This window comes from Mobula hypostoma, chromosome 1, assembly GCF_963921235.1.
Source record: "Mobula hypostoma chromosome 1, sMobHyp1.1, whole genome shotgun sequence".
Lineage (NCBI taxonomy): Eukaryota > Metazoa > Chordata > Chondrichthyes > Myliobatiformes > Myliobatidae > Mobula > Mobula hypostoma.
The window spans coordinates 69,489,278-69,510,674 of NC_086097.1; the positions used below are offsets into that span (position 1 = coordinate 69,489,278).

General features: G+C 37.7%; 1 protein-coding gene across 5 annotated transcripts in view; it reads left to right on the forward strand.

Annotated features, from left to right (window-relative positions):
• Positions 1-21,397, forward strand: part of heatr5a (HEAT repeat containing 5a) — a 140,949-nt gene that overhangs the window by 82,815 nt on the left and 36,737 nt on the right. For 4 of the 5 annotated variants that reach the window (XM_063050362.1, XM_063050382.1, XM_063050353.1 and 1 more), the window contains exons 18-27: positions 166-356; positions 3,010-3,169; positions 7,171-7,360; positions 9,226-9,395; positions 10,666-10,692; positions 14,716-14,857; positions 15,455-15,634; positions 16,379-16,618; positions 16,761-16,942; positions 20,014-20,082. In XM_063050362.1, the coding sequence (XP_062906432.1) occupies positions 166-356; positions 3,010-3,169; positions 7,171-7,360; positions 9,226-9,395; positions 10,666-10,692; positions 14,716-14,857; positions 15,455-15,634; positions 16,379-16,618; positions 16,761-16,942; positions 20,014-20,082 (1,551 nt within the window). The remainder of the gene's footprint in view (positions 1-165; positions 357-3,009; positions 3,170-7,170; positions 7,361-9,225; positions 9,396-10,665; positions 10,693-14,715; positions 14,858-15,454; positions 15,635-16,378; positions 16,619-16,760; positions 16,943-20,013; positions 20,083-21,397) is intronic. The other variant, XM_063050393.1, reaches the window with a different exon arrangement.

Consider the following 21,397-nt stretch of genomic DNA (forward strand, 5'->3'; position numbering starts at 1 on the left):
TCTTGCAAAAGTAACTGCTCATGAGAACTTCTTTGACTTTAAAGTGGTGGATACATTCATTGGTTGTAAAATCCTTGTTTATTGGTCAAATCAAATGTTGACAACAGAAGAAATTGTGTAAATGTGCTTAAATGCCATAGGCTATTTTCTGATTTTATTTTCCAGAGGTTAGCATGTATGAAAGGAACCTTGGGCCCAGAAGAGGTGAGGAGACCTGCTCTGACTCTGGTAATGCATTCCCTGGAAAGTTCAAATATTCTTTTAAGATGTGCTGCAGCAGAGACTCTGGCCAGACTGGCACAAGTGGTTGCCGATAGTGCCTTCACTGCTAGATTGTCGCAGATGAGCTTTGAAAAGTGAGTAAATTGAAATAAATTAATCTTCTGGTTTGTTGCAAGATATTTGGCCTCTGGCCTGCTCTTTTGATCATCATATTTTGTGTGCTTGTTCAGTTATATTTGGGATGATTGATGACATCCCCCTCCCAAGGTAGATTTTGTCAGTCGTAATGATGATAATGATAACAGTGAAGGATTTATAAAATAAACTTGTGTTGGGCATGACAAATTTTCTCTATTTTGTCATCAAATTTCAGTCAGATAATTTGATGCTACTATTTTACCATTTCCGTCTCAATATTAGATTTTTTTTTAGTTTCATCTTTGTACTGAAAATTTTAAAAAGTGAAAGTTAACTCAGATAAAAAGGTTAATCAAAAGCATGGGTAAATTGTTCTGTGTTGGTTGCATTACCAAGACCATTGAAAGTTGTATGCAACTTGCCACCCCAGTCATTTCTGTAGTGACAGATGTATGTGAATTTGAATACCATCCGTGCATTACTGAATAACCCTGAATCAGGAAGGAAATCACATTGTGATGCTTTAAGATGCCAGTTTTTGCGATATTTAGGTTGATTTTCCATTTAGGTATCAGCTCAGTGGTGGTGATGACAAGCAACCACCTCATTGCCTCATGGAGGTCCACTGGGCAGGAATAGTGCTACCAAGTAATAGCATTGCTGAGGTCCTAGACTTGTGTTGCTGATGGTCTTTTCCTGGTATTTGTGTGGCGTAAATGTTATTTGTTGATTTTTAGCTCATCTTTGAATTGGCCTTTTGGGAGAAAGAGAGTCCTCTTCACTGCAAAGTTGTGAATATAATTGAACAGTATGCAGTCATCAATAAACATCCCAACTCCTAACTGAATTATAGAGGGTGGAAGCTGAAGATGGATAGACTAGGATACCACTGAGGGAATCCTGCACCAATGCCTGAAGCTGAAATAATTGACACTTGTTAAACAGAACTATCCCCATCAGTGAAGAAATTTCTCTTATCATTCCAAAATCACTCTTCTCCTTTCTCAGTATTGACGTAAGGGCTGTTTGGGTAGATAATCAGTGTTATCACAAGTCTATGAATGAATATAAATGCAGATGTCCATATTGTCACATAATTTCTTGATGTTTAAATGACTTTTTCTTTTTTTCAATAGCAAAGTATATAACATTGCAATGTTCCCTCGTATATTCTTTCTGCCATCCTTCTTTTGCCATTCTCTTGTCCATATCACTTTGCACGTCCTCTCAACCTATTGCATATTTATAATTTCAGTAAACTTGGATGCTATATTCATAGCCTCTTCTAAGTGATCTGTATAGATTTAAAATAACTGAGGCTTTGGCATTGATCCTTTAACTTGGCAATATAAAACTTATCCTTCTATCCATGTTGTTTTCTGTTCAACTAATTCATTGATTAGGCAAATATATTCCTGGCTAGAAGATTTTCAGAACAGTCAGTTTATCCTTGGTGGGAGGTTGGGTGGATGACTTTTGTCAGTCAGAATTGGCAGTCACTTAGACAACTCTTGATTGATTGAAGAAAGCCAACAAATTATGTTTAAACAAATCATGTTTAGCTAACGTAGGGAAAAATTTCTTGAGTAATATGATTTTGGTTCATCAGAAAAATGGCATTTCTGTGCATGTTTCTGGAAACGTGCATGGAACAGTGATAATAATAAAATAAGATTTTGTCTAGCTATAGAAAATTATATGAATAATTTAGACAGTGAGCCTAAGACCCCAATTTCAATGGAATAAACATTGATTTGAAATGTATAAATGTGAATTTAAAGTTTGACAGGAAAGAATGTTAATGAACAATAAAATCCTTTAAAATAGAGATGTTACTTATGATGGGACTCAACAATGGCAACTTAAACTGAGATTCTGGCTGGACTCAAAATTGATAGAAGTAGTTCCAGGAAAATAAGCTGGGATTTCCAGGGAAGGATGGGGGAGTGAGATAAACTGGATTGCTCTTCATTGGACTGCAATTAAGAGAATTACTTTCTGTAACTATTCTGTGATTTCTGTGAAAATGCAATTGTTTTATGTTCACTTACTCTTAATTTATCCTGCTTGTTACATCCTCAAATAATTGCAATAAAATGTTTGGCATGATTTCCTTCTATCACCATGTGGCCACATGCTTAAGAAGTCAGGACATTTAAAAACGTTTTCAATAAAAGGTGTAACAGTACAAAGTTAATTAAACTTTCTTCTCTTCAGTTGAAGCACCTGCTTAAACTAAGAATCTATCATTCATAAATCCATCAATTTATCTTGATGTAATAATCTACCTTATGTATTTATATTCATTGTGTTTTTTTTATTATTGTGTTCTTTATCCTCAGTGTTTTGTTTTTCTACTATATTGGATCCGGAGTAACAATTATTTCACTCTCTTTTACACTTGTGCACGGGAAATGACATTAAACCATCTTGAATCTTGAAGGCAATTGCTTAATGAAAATACATGGGTGGCCGATACTCTATCACTTTGTTGTTCAGTCCAGTTACTGTCTTAATAACCAGGATGTGATCTGCTTTTCCTTTACTTGTTTTATTTGGCGGTTAACTTGTAGGTTAAATCAAATGCAACTTTTTTGGGGGGTCTTGTGGACAAAAAAAATCTTAGTTTTTATTTTTATTTTAACTCAGGTTGAAATCTGCAAGGGATGTGATTTCTCGCACAGGGCACTCAATGGCCCTCGGTTCCCTTTACAGGTATCTGGGAGGAATTGGTTCACACCAACATTTAAATGCCTGTGTCAGTATCCTTCATACTTTGTCTCAAGATAGTACTTCCCCTGAAGTTCAGGTAATTTTGTTTTGGAATATGGAATCAAAAACATGAACGTTATGTTGTTTATAGATCCTTTTTTTGACTCCAATATTTGACTGGTGCTGTATTTTAAAGTCTTACCAGTGATTCATCTAATTACGTGAATCTATTCTGAACTGCCTATGTCTTGAGAGATTTGCAAGTTACTTATATGCATGGTCTTCTACAGTGTAGTAGGTTATTTTGCCAATTCAGTATGTTACATGTGTTTCAAGCTGCTATAGGTTGTCTCTTCTGAACTGTTGTCGTTGAGAATTCTGAAATAGTAACAATATGCAAATATTTGCCGTAAACATTCAGTAGTAAAGTTGTTAAAGTTGCTCAGATTGTTGGAAGTTTACTGTGTATTTAATTAATGTTGCAAACACATTGGAATATTATTGTTTCTGAACTGTTTCATCACACAATCTTGCAAAATTGTGTTCAATAATGTTAAATGTTTTTGCTTGGTTGATTTCAAGTCGTGAAATAAGTGACCATATTTGTCTATTATGTCAAATATAGTGCACGTCAAATATACCTGCATTAGGTCATTTGACTTAAGTCCAAAAGCATCGATTTTACCTCTTCGTGTTGTGTGGAGCATACAATGAACCAATTTAAATTTATTCCCTTATTTTTAACTTTTACTCTGAACTGCTTGAAATTGAATGATATTTTTAACATTGGATTCAAAATAACGTCCAGCAAGGAGGATGCCAGATTCCACTTGCACATGATTGCTGAACAGGCCCCCTAGGTCTGAGTCAACGTAGTAGTAGTAGTAGTAGTAGTAGTAGTGCCAGAATCATTACTTTCTTTATTTGATGCTTTATTCAGATGCTTACCAAGTTTTATCCCAAACTGGAAAATTTAGTTGAGATTTAGTACTACCATGTTTGAGGCAGTGTATAGTCTTTCGCAGTACATGGTATTGTGGTTTTGAAAGTAAAAGGTGTTAAATGTCAAAGTTAGCATGATTTAAGTGAGATGCAATTACAATCCATTATGCTGTTGGGTACGAGTCTAATCCCAGTAAACTTGGTTATGCCGCTCACCCTCCACAAACAAGATGAAAAAAAATATTGTATTTTAATTAAGCTACTTTTAACAGAAACAGCAGGATACCTGAGGAATTGGGACACTTTCTGGGTGAGATGGGAACTCGACATACCAGATAGATTGTAGCTCAACAGCACAGGATCAGTATCTTTGCAGAGCGAGTTAGTTCATGCTGATGAGGAAGATCGAAACCAGCTTGGTGAGGGAACCAGAGGGCAAAAACAGAAGGGGAGAAAGCGTGTAGGATTAGAAGTTTTAGGTGAAGGGGTATCTCTGAAGGTAAAGCAAGAAGAAATGCTAATGTTGCAGGCTGGTGACAGCAGTAAGGATAACCAGTGTGGTGGAAGAAGAGTGCACAAGCATGGTAGTAAACTTGCAGTAATGAAAAGGATAGGATTCAAGACCTTTTATTTGAAAATATGCTGCATTCACAGGAGATTGATGAGCTAATGGCACTGTATATAGCCATTGGGGAAGCTTGTGAGGTGACCCATACTGGGAACTTAATATTTAGGAGTGTTTGATATTTTGAAAGGCTGGGCAAAAGAGAATTTGAAATGAGGTAGCTCTGCTAATCAAGGGTGAAATCACAGCAGTGGGGAGGAATAACATTGGCTCAGAAATCCCAGATGCTGGATCATTTTTTGATGGAGATAAGAGATTGTATGTGTAAGAAATCACTGCTGAAAATACTTCGAAGGCCTTTCTCCAACAGCTGCTTTACTGAAGGTCTTTTTCAGGCTAGGAGGATGTTACTAGTCGTGTGCTAGAAGAACCAGTTATTTCTAAATTCTATTAATTGCTTGCAAGAGAGCATACAATGTAACTTTGAAAACAGTGCAAAGGACATGGATATCTCAGTGATCCTCTATTAATCACAAAACAAGTTAAGCAGGCAGGTGTATCAAATGGTTAGGAATGAAAGTGCCATATTGGCCTCTATTGCAAGGGGAGTTGCAGTTTACAATTGCAGAGGATGCTGTTGAGGCCACACCTGGTTTCCTTTTTAATGGTAGGATGTACTGGTATTGGATGTAATTAGAAGAGATTCTTACGCTTAATTCCAAGGTGTGGGTTGTCCTGTCGTAAGTTAAATTTGATACATACTTAATGTTAAAAAGAATAAAAGGTGCCTTACTGAAACATGTAAGATTATAAGGGGACATGACATTGTAGATATTGAAATTCAGTGAATTCCAGCTCATTATAACCCATCAGGACCAGTACATTTTGGCCCGATTGGTCAAATTTTCATGGAAATATTTAAAAAGGTATAGAGGTATAAAATAGAAGAACTAAGTACAATTTATGTAATTAAATGAAATTCAGAACAAATTAGAGCACTGTCAGTACTACTACAGTACTATAAAACTGTGTATTGGTTCCTAATAGTTATCGATGGAGGAATTCAGTGTATGATGCCGCATCCTTTTGATTGACTGTAAATGAGTAAAGTAAGCCAGTGTAGACACCTCATTGTAGATAATGGACTGACTTCATACTAATCTATTGATTGCATCCTCCAAATCATCATTTTCATTATAACATTCAAGATGATTGTCAATGCCTTCAGATTCTTTGTAGTTCCTAACTTGCTGAAGTAGTGATATTCTTTCATTTTCACTCCCGGCCATTTCTGGTATCTCCAAGCCTGATTGCTTGAATCTGCAGTGAGCAGAACAGTTCTGAATTGTCTTACTGCTAATTTCTTTTCAACTATTAGTGACAAAAATCACTGCTTTTTGAACACAAGCACAACTGACGCAATTTAAAAACTGTTCTCTCTCAGCATGGTGTAGACTCTAACGGACACACAAGTGCACGTGTCTGACGCTGGTTAGAAACTGTTAGACTACAGTGTACTGCCCCAATTTAGTGACAAAAATCACTATTTTTTGAACACTAGCACGCACAACTGACTCGATTTAAAAACTGATCTCTCTAAACTTAGCGTAGTGTCTAACGGCCACACAAGTGCATGTGTCTGATGCTAATTAGAAATTGTTAGGTAACAGTGTACTGCCCCAATTAAGCAGCAAATAAATGAAGGGAATCCCAGCTATATTCTCGATTAGCTTTTGTTCTTTAAGAGTTGTTCCCAATAAGTGGCTGCCCCAGTTAACCAATGGTCCAATTAACTGGCACTTCCTGTATTTCCACATTTGGAGGAATCTTGAACGAAGAGACATAGTTATAAGGAAAAGCCTTTTAAGACAGGTGCATTGGAGAATCTTCTTGGACAAGGTGAGAAATGTGTGCGAGTCTCTTTCCCAGAGTTTTGTAGAGGCTAGATCATTGTGGGTATATAAGAAGGAAGTAGATAAGCTTTCAGAAGATCAAGGTACTGAAGGCTATGGGAACCTGGCACAAAAGAGAAGATGAGGCCTCTGGCCAGATCAGCCTTGATCATGTTGAATGGTGAGAAGGTTTGAGAAGCCAAGTGGCCTCTTCAACTATTTTCTAGCAGTACCTTTCTTTCACTGTTTCTCGGACCATTGTATTGAAGAATCAATCAATCTGATATTGTGGCACAAGACAAATTTATTAATGATGATGTACGTCAAAAACCACTAACTTGGAAAGAGTGATCATAGCACGATAGAATTTCAAGTTTGAGAGTGAGAAATTGTTTCTGAATTGAGAAACTTAAATTAAGAGTTACAATAGCATGAGGACAAGAATTAGCTGAAATGGACTGGGAAGTAGATAGGAGGGTCAGATGGTACATATTTTAGAGAAGATAAGTATTGGTTTCTCAGTCAAATGCAAGAAATTCATCCATTCATTGCTTTGCTTTCTTGGGCCATGTAACTGTAGGTTCATAAAAGAGGCTTATCATCAAAGTTAGTATTACTGATCATGCAGCTGTTATGTTAAAAAGTAATATACAAAGAAGCAATGTAGAGAGTTATAAATGCTTGTCTCTTCTTTTGTAGACCTGGGCCTTACACTCCTTATCATTGTTAATCGATTCCAGTGGTCCAATGTATAATTCCCATGTGAAATCAAGTCTGTCTCTCGTCTCATTATTGCTGCTGAGTGTACCTCCAGCACATGTTGAAGTTCATCAAAGTTTGGGTCGCTGTTTGAATGCACTGATTACTACATTGGGGCCAGAATTGCAAGGTAATGTGTTTCTGTAAATTATCGTTAAACTATTTTAATCAGCTTGCTTAAAATATATTGGAAAATTGCAACCCATTGGATGTTAAATGCTTAAGATTTGCATGATTTAGAATGTTGTGTGTTTTTATTCAATGTTTTCTTTTTTATTCTTGCCTATGAAGAGATGTATTTTAGTTAAAGTAGAATGTTGGTAGAGAATTAGGACACATTAGTTTAATTTAGACTATTGATTGAGATTGTAGTATCTAGTGGAGATCAGCTTTGAAGACTGCATAGAAAAAGGCCAAGGGTGAGTTGATTTGAACAAAAAATAGTCATGATGGATTTTTAATAGGCATTTAGCAGAGGTGTGAGAGGTCCTGAGATGAGTGTGATGTATAGAATACAGCCACAAGTTGGCTCTTTCATAAGTGTTGATAAGTTCTACTTTACCTTAAAGGCCTTTTGCCTCAAGTCCTGTTTAAAAAAAACACAAATATATTGATCTGTTGGCTAATTAACGATAACATACTTTTACTAACTACTCTAACTGAAGCTTCCAAAGTTGCTTATCAAACACAGAATTTGAAAGAATCTGACACCAAGCCACAAAGAGAGTCCAAGATTCTCCAAAGCTTAGAGATTGTCCATGGCTTAGCCAAAAATGTTCATCTGTAAGGAGGAAATGGATATAACAAGTATGAGGCTTTGGAAAATAAGTATTGAGGTTATACCAAGGCAAATGAACATTTAAATTTGAGGATATCCAAAAGGTCAGATTTGAAGGATTACAGAGTTCAACAAGACTCACAGACATGGAAAAGATTGCTTAGGCAAGGTCTGAAAGAAAATTCTTAATGTATTATGATTTTAAAACACGGGCATTCTTTGAGCAAGAATCTTAGTTGTTCGGCAAGCACTTAATATGATGGTGAACAATTAATGAACTGGTTGCTGAACTTAAGGTGAGCATAATTTTATATTGGCAAGAAGACCAGAAGTTGAGTAGGACAGGAATCAGAATTAATAAAGGCATTGAGTATTTTAGCATAGGTTGCTTAGGTGTAAGTGGAGATTCTGGAAGATTCCATAATGTGGCATCTGTGATAATGTGTGGTCATAGTGATGGAACAGAAATGTGGTCAGATATAGCACTAAAGTTACAACCAATATAGTATAATTTTAGACAGTATCCAAGTGAGGATTCGAGTCAGTGGTGAGGAAACAAAAGCTTCTGATGGATATCTGCAATAAGTCAATTTTTAACTGAAGAAAGTTGCTACTCATCCTCATTTGGATGTTAGAAGAACAATTTTTGGTGGCATAGGAATCGAGCGGTACTTGTAGATAAGAGAACCTGTGGTGAAACCAGAGATAGCTGTGCGATATGGGAAGAATTTTTTCGGTGTGGAGCCAGCTGTTTGTTGAAAGAGCATTGGAGTCCCTCCCAATACTTTTGCCTCTTTGCACTTTAACTTTTGCTGCTGTTTATTAATTTTATGTTCATTTTTAGGCCATCATTGCTGGAAGATTGTTTTTAGCATTAGGGACTGTGCTACCAGAAATTATTTCAAGATGCAAATTATGTTTTATATTCCGAAATCAGTAAAATAACTTCTTTTTAATCTTGGGTTCATAAAATGTGTTTATTTTAACAAAAGAATTAATGTCATTTTTATATAAATATGCTGTTTTACTTTCTCCAAAGCATTAGCAATTTTCTTGTATGCATCACATTGATAACTTGCTGGAGCTAGTTTCCTTTTTCTTGTGTCAATCCTGAAAACAATTACATTGTAAGCTTTCATATTTAGTGCTATTTATTGCATTAATTACTGAAGAAAAGTGTAGATTGAATTTAAAATGAATGTGTATTTAATTCACAGGAAACAGCAAATGTGTCCCCTTGTTAAGAACTTCCTGTCTAGTTGGCTGTGCAGTGATGCAGGATAATCCCGATTGTCTTGTACAGGCACAAGCCATCTCCTGCCTCCAGCAGTTGCACATGTTTGCACCCCGTCACGTCAACCTTTCCAGTCTTGTCCCCAGTCTGTGTGTAAGTAAGCCATGTTGATGTGCACTTGCATGTGAATTTAGGTGATTACAAGTTACAGTTTTTGAAAATGTGCAAACTCTGTATCAACTTATTTTCATAATCTGAGCTTTCATGATTTATGTTTAAAGACCTTGTTATAAAAAATAATGCACAAAATTAGTGTGACAAGTTTAATATATAGGGCCCCTGATAAAATTCTGTCATAAGCATTGGTATTTATTTCAATCTTAATGAGTTAAGACTTTGTAAGCATATTAAAAGTTATTTTGTGCATTTTACCATTGTGCACAAGGGCAATCCAAGTACAAAGTTTCATCTTCACAACAAGAATACAGTCTATAATGTTAGTTGCATCACCATGATGATATATTCAGAACAAAATTGAACATCCACCATTACCAGCAGCTGCAGAAATTTTTTTTAAATTGCAATCTAAGTTCTCGTGGCAAAGTATATCGCTTGCTTGACCACTGCTGTCAGGCCAAGGGAGGGAGACTAGTATACTAGAAAAGTACTCTAGGTGTACTTTTAAAATAAAAAAAATGAAGTGCCAATTGGCCAAGATGCTGTTCTTGACTACATAGATGCTAAATGATAAATTAGCATGCAGCAAGGGGACATAATGATTCTATAACAACTGAATGAGCCTAAGTGCAGTTCCTATTTTATTGGAATTTGTTGCACCACTCAAAGCATTCACTACCTTGACCATTAGCAAAGTGAGCAATAACGTAGCGATAAAGTTGCTTGCTGAGACCACTCCAACCTCACAAACCCATGATCTCTTGTATTGTATATTGGAACACCAAGACATGGAGATTCACCTCGACCTTGCACATTAACCTAACTTGGAGACGTATTGCCCTTCCTTCATTGGTACTGTGTTCCAATAGCATTGTGGAAGTAACATTACCAGCAGTTCAAGAAAGAGGTTCATCGCCAGTTTCTCTTGAGATGGGTGTTTATTTAACGTTCTGTAAAACAAATTTACGGAAAAAACTAGTTTGAGTTTAAATGGATTGCATTTCAAGGATTACAAATAAGTCTGAACATAACTTCATTTACCTCTGCACAGATGTTTTTCATCATGATAATATGCAGTGTCTGTTCCAGCTCAAGAAATAATTCGTGAATTGGAGTTGAGAATGCTTCATGCAATGTTAATATATTGCTAGAGTTACAATGATTGGTATCACTGTTTCCATTTTTTTGAACAAATGTCACATAACCAGAGTGTCATTGTGACTGGTATGTCATTTCTTTTGTGCAGGAAATCTTATTGGATAATTCTGTTTGGGTAGGTTGCCTCCCTCATTACACCCACTTGCCATGTCCCTTCACCAGTCCCACAAGTTGATTTGATGTGTTTGAATATTTTTTAATAATGTTTATTTTTTTTGTGAGCTCTGCCTTTATTAATTAATCTAACAATAACTTGGCTGGCATGCGAACCCAATACAACTGCACTGTGTGACATAACCTCCTTACTGATTTGAAACCCTTGGCTCTTGCTATATTTGACTTCTCTAATGTACTTCCTTTTGACTAGTGTTATTTGCACCTGCAGGCTGCAGAATAATGGCAATAACCACTGCAGATTAATGCTGCAAATGGTTTGGCTTTTTTCATATTATTTGCTTGATTGTGCAAAAAGTTCCTCAAGAGCTTATATTTGTGACGACAAAGAGAATAAGTTTTGATAGCTTTTTGCAGATTTTCCTCAAGACACTGTTGTCATTGGTTTAGATACACTCCTATGAAATTTAGATGGTTTGCAGTGGGTAATACAGTAGTTAGGCAGGCCAGAAGTAATGGATGATAACACGTACCTTCAATGTCCTCTGTTAGCATTTGCCTGTTTGTTTGTGCTTGGTAGTTAACAGCATTTCTTTGTAAATGTAGGTAAGTACAGAATTAAACTTGGATGTATAATTGGTTGTCAAAGTCTGATTTTAATCTGGCTGTTGTAAGACTTTACAATATCATAAATAATCTCAAAATAACCTTGAATGTTTTAAATGAAAGTCTTTATTTCTAGCATATCATTTGAACTACTTTCATGGCAATGCCCATTCACAATTAGTTGCAGGACTGAATTATTTGTGGATTACTGAGATGGTGTCATTTTGTGCAATCTCAGATAAATGAGAGTAATCTTTAACAATGATAAATACAGTAATTGATGCAAACCTTGTAGAACCTTCCAGCACCAGGCCATCTCCCAATGCAAACAGCCCCTCCAACTTGACACTTGTTTTCTTTGACCAGTCCTGATGACTGTTCATTGGCCTGAAACATGTTCTGTTTCTCAGTTCACCTGTGCTGCCTGACATGCTAACTATTTACAACATTTCCTGTTATTACTTTATTCAAACAGTTAGACTTAATTTTGTTTCTGCTGGTCTTCAGTGTGTTTAGGCATAATTTTAGTGAACGCAGGAAAGTGAAGTTGGCAACTATAGATGTGAGCAATTAGAGCACTTTGTGTGGTGATGTGATGGTGTTCATCTCCGCCAAGTAGCTATTTATATTTGAGATTCTTCATCTTTGTCCTTGTTAGGTGAAAAATCCTGAGAAACTTCTGCCTTTTCTCTTGCCGATTTTTGTTCTTTTTCGTTCAGCTGCTAATCCTTTAGTTTAATTTTACAAATCAACTTCTACCAAATTTAAACTCTAAATCCTATAATATAGTTACAGGAGTCAAAAATGAGGGGTATCCTTCCTGCTCATTCTCATACCTATTTGATGAGGAAGTGATTGGGAAAGATTAAATGTTGTTCATTTTGTATATGTAGGTTAGAGGATATCTTGGGGTGATTTCTAGAACATGTCATCTTCTGCCCTTAGCCACTCTTAAACAATACCAGAGAATTCAACAGTGTCATAGAGCAATTCTGTTCACTAGAAATGGAGTTGTACTTTGGAACATCTCGCCAACTGATCCAGGGCTGCAGAATCAGAGAGAAGCAGTTAGCCACTGTCTGTAATTGAGGATAGTTGTTTCCGGGATGCAGTTCCACAATTGTCTGGCATTTCTTTAAAAAAAATCCTACTTTTTTTGAAAATTCATACATACATACAGTACATGTACAGACATTTGTATGTGTAAGGGGGTTTTGTCTTTTATGTTACTGCATAGGCTAATTAAAATGGCTTCTTTGTTATGTTATACTGGGGAATGCTTCTCTGTTATGTTAAGTGCTGAGAAAGTCTCTAGCTAGACATTTGCTTGGGTTAATACAGACAGCAGTGTGCTATTAACCAATTGGGATAGTTGTTACGATTTTGGTGTATCTGGGAGATTTGTATGCGCGGGGTTTTGGGGCAGAAGGCAGGAGAGAGAGAGAGAGAGACAGAGAATGGACCAGGTGCTGTGAGTCCGCTAACGGGGTTGGACCCCGAGCGGGGCGTTCAGCAAGGAGGGGAGACGGAGATGGACTCGTGTGGAGCGTCTGGTCGACCACCATTGTTGGTTCCAGGCAGCCGGTCGAGGCAGTCCGAGGGGTTGCAGGGTGAAGAAGAAGGGTACCGGGCTCCAACTGTTTTGTGCACGAAGAGATTGAACTTTGAGTGTGGCGCCTTTTATTTTCCTTTTATATTTTATTCTCTATTAATTGTATAGTTCCAGTAATATCTATAAACTGTAAATCATTTAATTGTATCTGGTGTATTGTCTGTTATTTGGGCGGGGTGGGGTACATCACACAGCATCCACACAAACTGATTACCCAGTTTGGCGGGGCCGAGGGCTGGTTCCCTAGACGACAGCGAGCCGAGTGACCCTGAGGGTGGCTGGGGGGAGTACATATGTTTGGGAGGAATATCCACAAAAAAAATAGAAGCATGGTAAAGTGGCCCATGTTTTGAGCAAGTGGTAGATTTTATAAAGCTCTTCAGCAATGTAAAAGTGAGTGATAAAGTAGCTTGCTGTCTGAATTGATGCTTATGGTTAGCTAGCATTAACAAGATAGCAGAACACACAAAATGCTGGAGGAGCTCAGCAGGCCAGGCAGCATCTATGGAAAAGAGTAAATGGTCGATGTTTTGGGCTGAGACCCTTCATCAGGACTGGAAAAAAAGTTGAAGTCAGAGCAAGAAGGTGGGGGAGGTAAGGAAGAAGTACAAGGTGGTAGGTGATAGGTGAAACTGGGAGAGGTGGAGGGGTGAAGTAAAGAACAGGGAAGCTGATAGGTGAAAGAGATGAGGGCTGGAGAAGGGGGAATCTCATAGGAGAGGGTAGAAACCATGGAACAAGATAGGCTGAGTGAAAGTGCATTAGGTTTTACTTGTACTTATAGTGCCTAATTTTAAATATGCACAACTCCATCTAACTTCTGAAGACCTTTATTGAATGTGTACAAAGGACTCACCCAATAAATAAATTCTTTGTGTTAATTTATCTCAGAATCTCTTCTGATAGCCGAAGAAAACTACTTTTAGAACTGCCTTGAAATTAATAAACTTTCAAATAGAATAATTTCAAGCTTAAACTATGAAAGAGCCATACCTTACCTGGGATTTTTTTTTGTGAATTTTAATCAAAATCTTCAAGTTTAAGTCCAAATTTAATTGTCATTCATCCATACATTAATACAGTCAAATGAAACAGTGTCACTCCAGGCCCATGGTGCAAAATACAGCACCAACAGTCATATACAGCACAAGGCACATATAAGAGAGCAGTAAAGTACAGTCACCCAAAGGAAAGATGGTCCATGAATGTTGCAGTAGCAGGACACAACTTGTCTTCTGCTGAGCGATTACTGCAGGGGAGGGGGACAGCAACCTCCTACACGCACCAATGCCTCTGTTGCAGTCAGCGTCACAGTCCGCATTAAACCCGGCTCTTTCAGTTTCTCCACCAGTCAGCAACTTGCTGATGGAGTAGACATGCAGTACTTTTAAGTTCTTAATGTCCAGCATGGTTTTGTGATCATAAATAATTTGCTTAAGAAAGACAATAAATCTTTGGCTGATTGTGTAGTAGCTGCTGCGTCCAAGCACACCACCATCTTACTGAAAATGGTATCATAGTGGTACAACGTGTGCTAAGTTTAACACAGGAAAAAATGTGTTTTGTGTGTTTGAATTCTGAATAGACTCAGCTTATTATTTTTAAGTGTGATAGATCCATTATCATAGATTTAGTTATTACTCATGTGTGAATAGGTTAAAGGTGGTTATATTTGTGACATTAATCATGATGAGTCTAGAAAAATTGTTTTGTGCTGCATTTTATTTTTGAGTGAGAAGAAAGAAAATGCATTTCTCTGTGTCCAAGTCAGACAGTTCATATCACAAAGGATCTTTTCTTTTTTAGGTAAACCTTTGTAGTTCACACCTGTTGTTGAGACGGGCTGTGATTGCATGCCTACATCAGCTTACGCAGAAGGAAGCTGCTGAAGTGCTTGAGTACGCCATGACTCTTGGCAAGGAATCCAATAAAGGAAGCTGTAAACTTGGTAAGATATCTGATTTGGGATCATTACATGTTGTACACTTAGAAACACACATGACTAATTTTTTTTATCATTTTAAGAAAATTGTATCAATCAAAATTCTTCATGTACTTACCTTGGAGAGTCAGAGATAACAACATTGACTGTTGAAACTAGTAAAGTTTGCATTCTGTTGAAAAGGCAAGATGATTGTTGTTTTGAGTAGTTAACGTACGTAATTGATAATAAGGCCAAGAATTTGAAATGTAAAGTATCATTGAGGTCATTATAGTATATCAATCTTTTCTTCCATTTTGCTTACTCTCTACATTTCTTCTGTGCTCTGGTACTTCAGTTACAGCACATGCTGTCCTGGTTGTGTTGAAAATTGTTTATTAGACAGCAACAATTGTTTATAAAACTTGGCGAGGACTAATTGTCAGGATCGATATTTTGTTAGGTTATCATGAAAATGAAATTGCATTTTATTGTTATGTAAATGGTAAGACTCTGGTATGCCTTGTAAATGTTTCGATGTTTTAGCAAGGCAGGTACAAAAATAAGGTGCTTGCGAGGTCCACATTTTAATCTTGTGAAACTAAAGTCTAAATTTATTTTCAGATGTTAATATCAGTCAAACTGGCCTGGAAGGAGCCCTCTTTAGTTTATTGGATAGAGAATCGGACCAACAACTTTGTCAAGATATTCGTGAAACTTTAAGTTGCATCCTATCATCTATGGCAGTTGAAAAGCTTAGTCATTGGTTAAAGTTATGCAAAGATGTTTTATTTGCCTCAGCTGGTAAGTTCAACTTTTAAGTATGTGAAGCTTCTGTTTTCTATCAAAAATGGAATGTTTGGTTTATTTTACTTTGACTTCAAAGGTGTATTTTATTTTCCCTTGTGTTGTTAACTTTTGCTCAGGTGAAGAGAAGTTGGTAGTTGTCACTGTGCACTAAAGCCAGACTGCCCAACCCGAGTTTGACAGGGCAGAGCTGTGCCGGCAGGAATTGGTTAGGATACATGTATTAGCAAACATCTGGTTTCAGGCCAGCCAAACTCGTTACTTCATCCATACCAGGATGATTTACTTAATATTTCCAGTATTTGTTTTGTGTTTAAATTTGTTATATTTCCAGTGATAGTCTTAACAAGTCTGGAGAAACATAACTAAATATTTGGGCTTGCATCAAGTTTGTATTGGGCCTATCCAGCTGTTTGATTGTACACTTGAGAGGACTTCTCAATGCCTTACCCATGCAAATTTGCAGCCAAGTGGTTAAAATTTTGTAGACAAAGCATGAGCAATCTTCCAAAATTTGCTGTCCTGTGGGGAAAAATTTAATCAAGACTTCTAACTCTGGCATGTCTTAAGTTTGAGAGTTCCATGTGTAAGTCAGATTTATGCACAGCATTACAAATGACAACATGTGAAAATTGTTAATTATATATTTTATTTTATTTGCTGAAATATTTATTTTCATTTGTTAATTCATGTTATTACACCCCTTACAAACTTTATAAATTCTGATGATCTCCACCCCAGATTTCACCACTGCTGCTCCGGTAGACACTACTCAGGAAGACGAGGATGAAAGGGCTGATGATGAAACAATATTCACCTCCAATAAAGATGACCAATTACGACCAATGATTGCACCACGCTGGTCAACCAGGGTATTTGCAGCAGAATGTGTGTGCCGAATTATTACCCAGTGTGAGAAGATAGATGCTGCTCATTTTGATATGACTTTGGCTCAGGAAAAGAAACTGAAGCATCCTCAAAGTAAGTGGCTCTGAGGGGCCTGAAAGATTAAACGTTTGTGGTGGTGCAAAGAGAGAGATGTTTTACCAGATTTTAATATGAACTGGATGGCTTTCATCTGGAAATTATCTTATAAAGTATACACAGTTTTTATATTTTCCAGATGATTTCTTGGTGATGCATCTCGCAGATTTAATTCGCATGGCTTTCATGGCTGCCACAGATAATAGTAATGCACTGCGCTTATCTGGTCTTGAAATGTTACTTGTCATCATCAGGATGTTTGCAAATATCCCTGAACCAGAGTTTCCTGGTCATGTGATCCTTGAGCAATACCAAGCAAATGTAAGTGACAAAGTATTTCATTTTAAATTGCTACTTTTGTATTCTCTATTCTTTAAGAGATAACAACGTTTATTCTAAACGTAATCAGTGATATGTAAACTTTATAATGAATTTGCCTGCAGCAGCATGTTGCAAAAAGCAAGGGAGAATAAGGAATTTGGGTTAAATATTCTTATGCTCCAGTTTGAGAACTGATTCTTCATCATTTCAATAGTGCTTAAAAGTATTTAAGCACTTGAAAAATATTACACCATCTTGGAAAAGTTTATAATCAGCCAGCCTTTCAATCTCACATTTTAGAATATTCTTCCAAATCATGTCTGCTTTGTTCCTTCTCTGCTCTATTTAAGCAAAGTTTCTTGATCTCCATTTCGATCTCCACCTGATTCAAATGTGATCTTGAGATTTTGTTTTTAATATCCTGAAAGAGAATAGAGTTTGTGACAATACAAAGTTGTTAAGTTATTGTTGGGACAAAAGTAGACGCCACAACTGATGAACAGCAACTTCTACCAGCGCAAGTGCATGTAAGATGTTGCAGGCTCTCGCTGTTAAAGATTGGCTACTTCCTGCAGTACAGAGTAGTCACTGGCATCTGACACACATGAGAGCAAAGCTGATGAGGAATGGGGGGTATATAGGGGGAAAGCAAGCTTGAAGATAAAAATATTATGTTCTGATGACACGGTGTTCACTCAATAACAATAATAATGATGTGGAGGTTGTTAGATTCTCGGGTTATGACCAACGAAAAATGCTTGGAGCAACACACAAAAAAGTTGCTGGTGAACGCAGCAGGCCAGGATGCTTGGATTTGCTTAACACTATAGTCCAATGGTGTTTATTTGGCACATCAAAAATCAAACTTACAAAAAATAGCAAAAGTAGTTGAAAGAAAATTGTTAATAATTACAAAAATATATCAGTAATAGCTCCGTACTATTCGTGTCCAGTGTGAACTCCTACCAGCCCCTATCTTTCCTCAGCTGAGGGCGAAGAGCTCCTTCTTATTCAGCATGAGGACACACCATCTTTAATTACCATCAAAGTTAACTTCAGACTACACATGAATTAGAATAATCCCGGTGCCGAAGAAGAGCAAGGTGGCATGCCTGAATGACTATCGACCTGTGTCTCTGACATCAATTGCTATGAAGTGCTTCGAGCGATTGGTTATGGCACACATCAACCACAGCCTACCAGTCAACCTTGACGCTTTGCAATTCGCCTACCGGAGCAACAGGTCAACGGCAGATGCCATCTCTCTGGCCCTACATTCCTCCTTAGAACACCTGGAGAATGAAGACGCATATGTAAGGCTCCTTTTCATTGACTACATGCTCTGCCTTTAATACCATCATTCCAAATAAACTGATTTCTAAGCGCTGGAACCTGGGCCTCAGCACTCAGATCTGCAGCTGGATCTTCAACTTCCTCACAGACAGGACCCAGGCTGTAAAAATAGGGGACAAGCTCTCCTCTACAATCACTCTGAGCACCGGTGCCCCACAAGGCTGTGTACTCAGCCCCCTGCTGTACTCACTGTACACCCATGATTGTGTAGCCAAGTTTCCATCGAACTCAATATATAAGTTTGCTGATGACACCACAATTGCAGGCCGTATCTTGGGTAATGATGAGTTTGAGTACAGAGATGAAATCAAGAACCTGGTGGCATGGTGCGAAGACAATAACCTATCCCTCAACGTCAGCAAGACGAAGGAATTGGTTGACTTCAGAAGGAGTAACGGACCACAGAGCCCCATTTACATCAGTGCTGCGCAAGTGGAACGGGTCAAAAGCTTCCTCGGGGTCAATATCACAAATGACCTGACTTGGTCCAACCAAGCAGAGTCCACTGCCAAGAAGGCTCTCCAGCGCCTTTACTTCCTGAGAAAGCAAAAGAAATTTGGCTTGTCCCCTAAAACCCTCACGAATTTTTATAGATGCACTGTAGAAAGCATTCTTCTAGGGTGCATCACAACCTGGTATGGAGGTTGTCCTGTCCAAGACCGGAAGAAGCTGCAGAAGTTTGTGAACACAGCCCAGCACATCACACAAACCAATCTTCCGTCCTTGGACTCACTTTACACCGCACGCTGTCGGAGCAGTGCTACCAAGATAACCAAGGACACGACCCACCCAGCCAACACACTTTTCATCCCTCTTCCCTCTGGGAGAAGGCTCAGGAGCTTGAAGACTCATACAGCCAGATTTGGGAACAGCTTCTTTCCAACTGTGATAAGACTGCTGAACGGATCCTGACCGGGATCTGGGCTGTACCCTCCAAATATCCGGACCTGCCTCTTGGTTTTTTTGCACTACCTTACTTTCGCTTTTCTATTTTCTATTTATGGTTTACAATTTAAATTTTTAATATTTACTATCGATTTGTACTCCAGGGAGCGTGAAGCGCAGAATCATATATCGCTGTGATGATTGTACGTTCTAGTATCAATTGTTCTGTGACAATAAAGTATAAAGAATATGATGCACCCCACAGTATAGTCACAATCATAATCAAAATGTACAGAAGTATCTGCCTTAAATACAGTATACAAACAATATACACATTTATACATCCCCTTTACTAAAGAAATGGAATAATTTGCTTGTATAGCGGGAGAGGTACCATAAAGCCAACCCAAACGTATCATAGGAGTATACTTATATAAAAGGAGTGTCTTTACCAAGTGCTCTCCATCACAGAGGGAAGTATCAAATTGTTTTCTGTGCAAAAAAATGTTTTATTTTGGAGCAGAGATATATCAGACCATGATAAGATATTTATTTTGTGCTTAAAAACAACTTTTACAAACTTGGAAAGAAAGCATTCTACCAGCCCATGCTTGCACAATATCAAAGGTTTTTGTGGTAGTCTGGAGATGAGACCATAACAACATCATGTGGCACCTCATCCTTTGAATGTCATGGTAGCTCTGTAGTAGTGATTTTTTAACCCTATTTTGCTGCTATTTTGAATAGTGAAACAATATCATTTTTATCTTACTGAATTGCATTACTACTTATGAGAAGGAAACATTACTACACCATTCTAATTTGGTTTTCAGGTTGGAGCAGCACTGAGACCAGCTTTCTCTATTGACACCCCACCTGATGTTACTGCCAAGGCATGTCAAGTATGTGCGTCATTAATTTGTTCTAAGTGCTCTTAAACTACTTCTCATTCTCTGTGCTAGTGGCTTGACTGTTTTCATTAATTGAGATTTGTAATGGTGGTATCAAATGATCTTTCAACTATTTTAATATAGTGCAGGAGAAAACTTGATCTTAGTGCATTATGTAATCTTAACCACCATTATGTACTGCATAATTTTCTTTTTGCTGTGATAAGCATTTCAACAGGGCATGAATTGTTGTTTCTATAAATTATTCATTTGTTTTTGGAAAGATTGCATCAAAATTCAATTTGAGATATGTCTCGCAAAAGTTCAATTTTAAAACCTGCATATATTTAAACTTTGGAGGTCCTTGTATCTTCCAGATTTGTTCTGTGCTTTCTGATGCTAAGCAGAATTTTCATTTGGCTGCATTGCACTTTGGATTGGAACACTATAAGGCCATAAGATATAGGAGCAGAAGTAGGCCATTCGGCCCATCGTGTCTGCTCCACCATTCAATCATTGGCTGATCCAATTCTTCCGGTCCTCCCCACTCCCCTGCCTTCTCTCCATACCCTTTTGATGCCCTAGCTAATCAAAAGCCTATCTATCTCTGCCTTAAATGCACCCAGTGATTTGGTCTCCACAGTTGCTCGTGGCAACAAATTCAACAGATTTACCACCCTCTGACTAAAGTAATTTCTCTGCATCTCTGTTCCAAATAGACGTCCTTCAATCCTGAAGTCGTGCCTTCTTGTCCTGGACTCCCCTACCATGGGAAATAACTTTGCCATACCTAATCTGTTCAGGTCTTTTAACATTCAGAATGTTTCTATGAGATCTCCCCTCATTCTCCTGAATTCCAGGGAATACAGCACAAGAGCTGCCAGATGTTCCTCATACAGTAACCCTGTCATTCCTGGAATCATTCTCGTGAATCTTCTCTGAACCCTCTCCAATGTCAGTGTATCCTTTCTAAAATAATGAGCCTAAAACTGCACACAATATTCTTAAGTGTGGTCTCACGAGTGCCTTATACAGCCTCAACTTCATACCCCTGCTCTTATATTCTATACCTCTAGAAATGAATGCCCACATTGCATTCGCCTTCTTCACAACCGACCCAACCTTGAAGTTAACCTTTAGGGTATCTTGTACAAGGACTCCCAAGTCCCTTTGCATCTCTGCATTTTGAATTCTCTCCCCATCTAAATAATAGTCTGCCCGTTTATTTCTTCCACCAAAGTGCATGACTGTACATTTCCCAGCATTGTATTTCATTTGCCACTTCTTTGCCCATTCCCCTAAACTATCTAAGTCTCTCTGTTTTCTC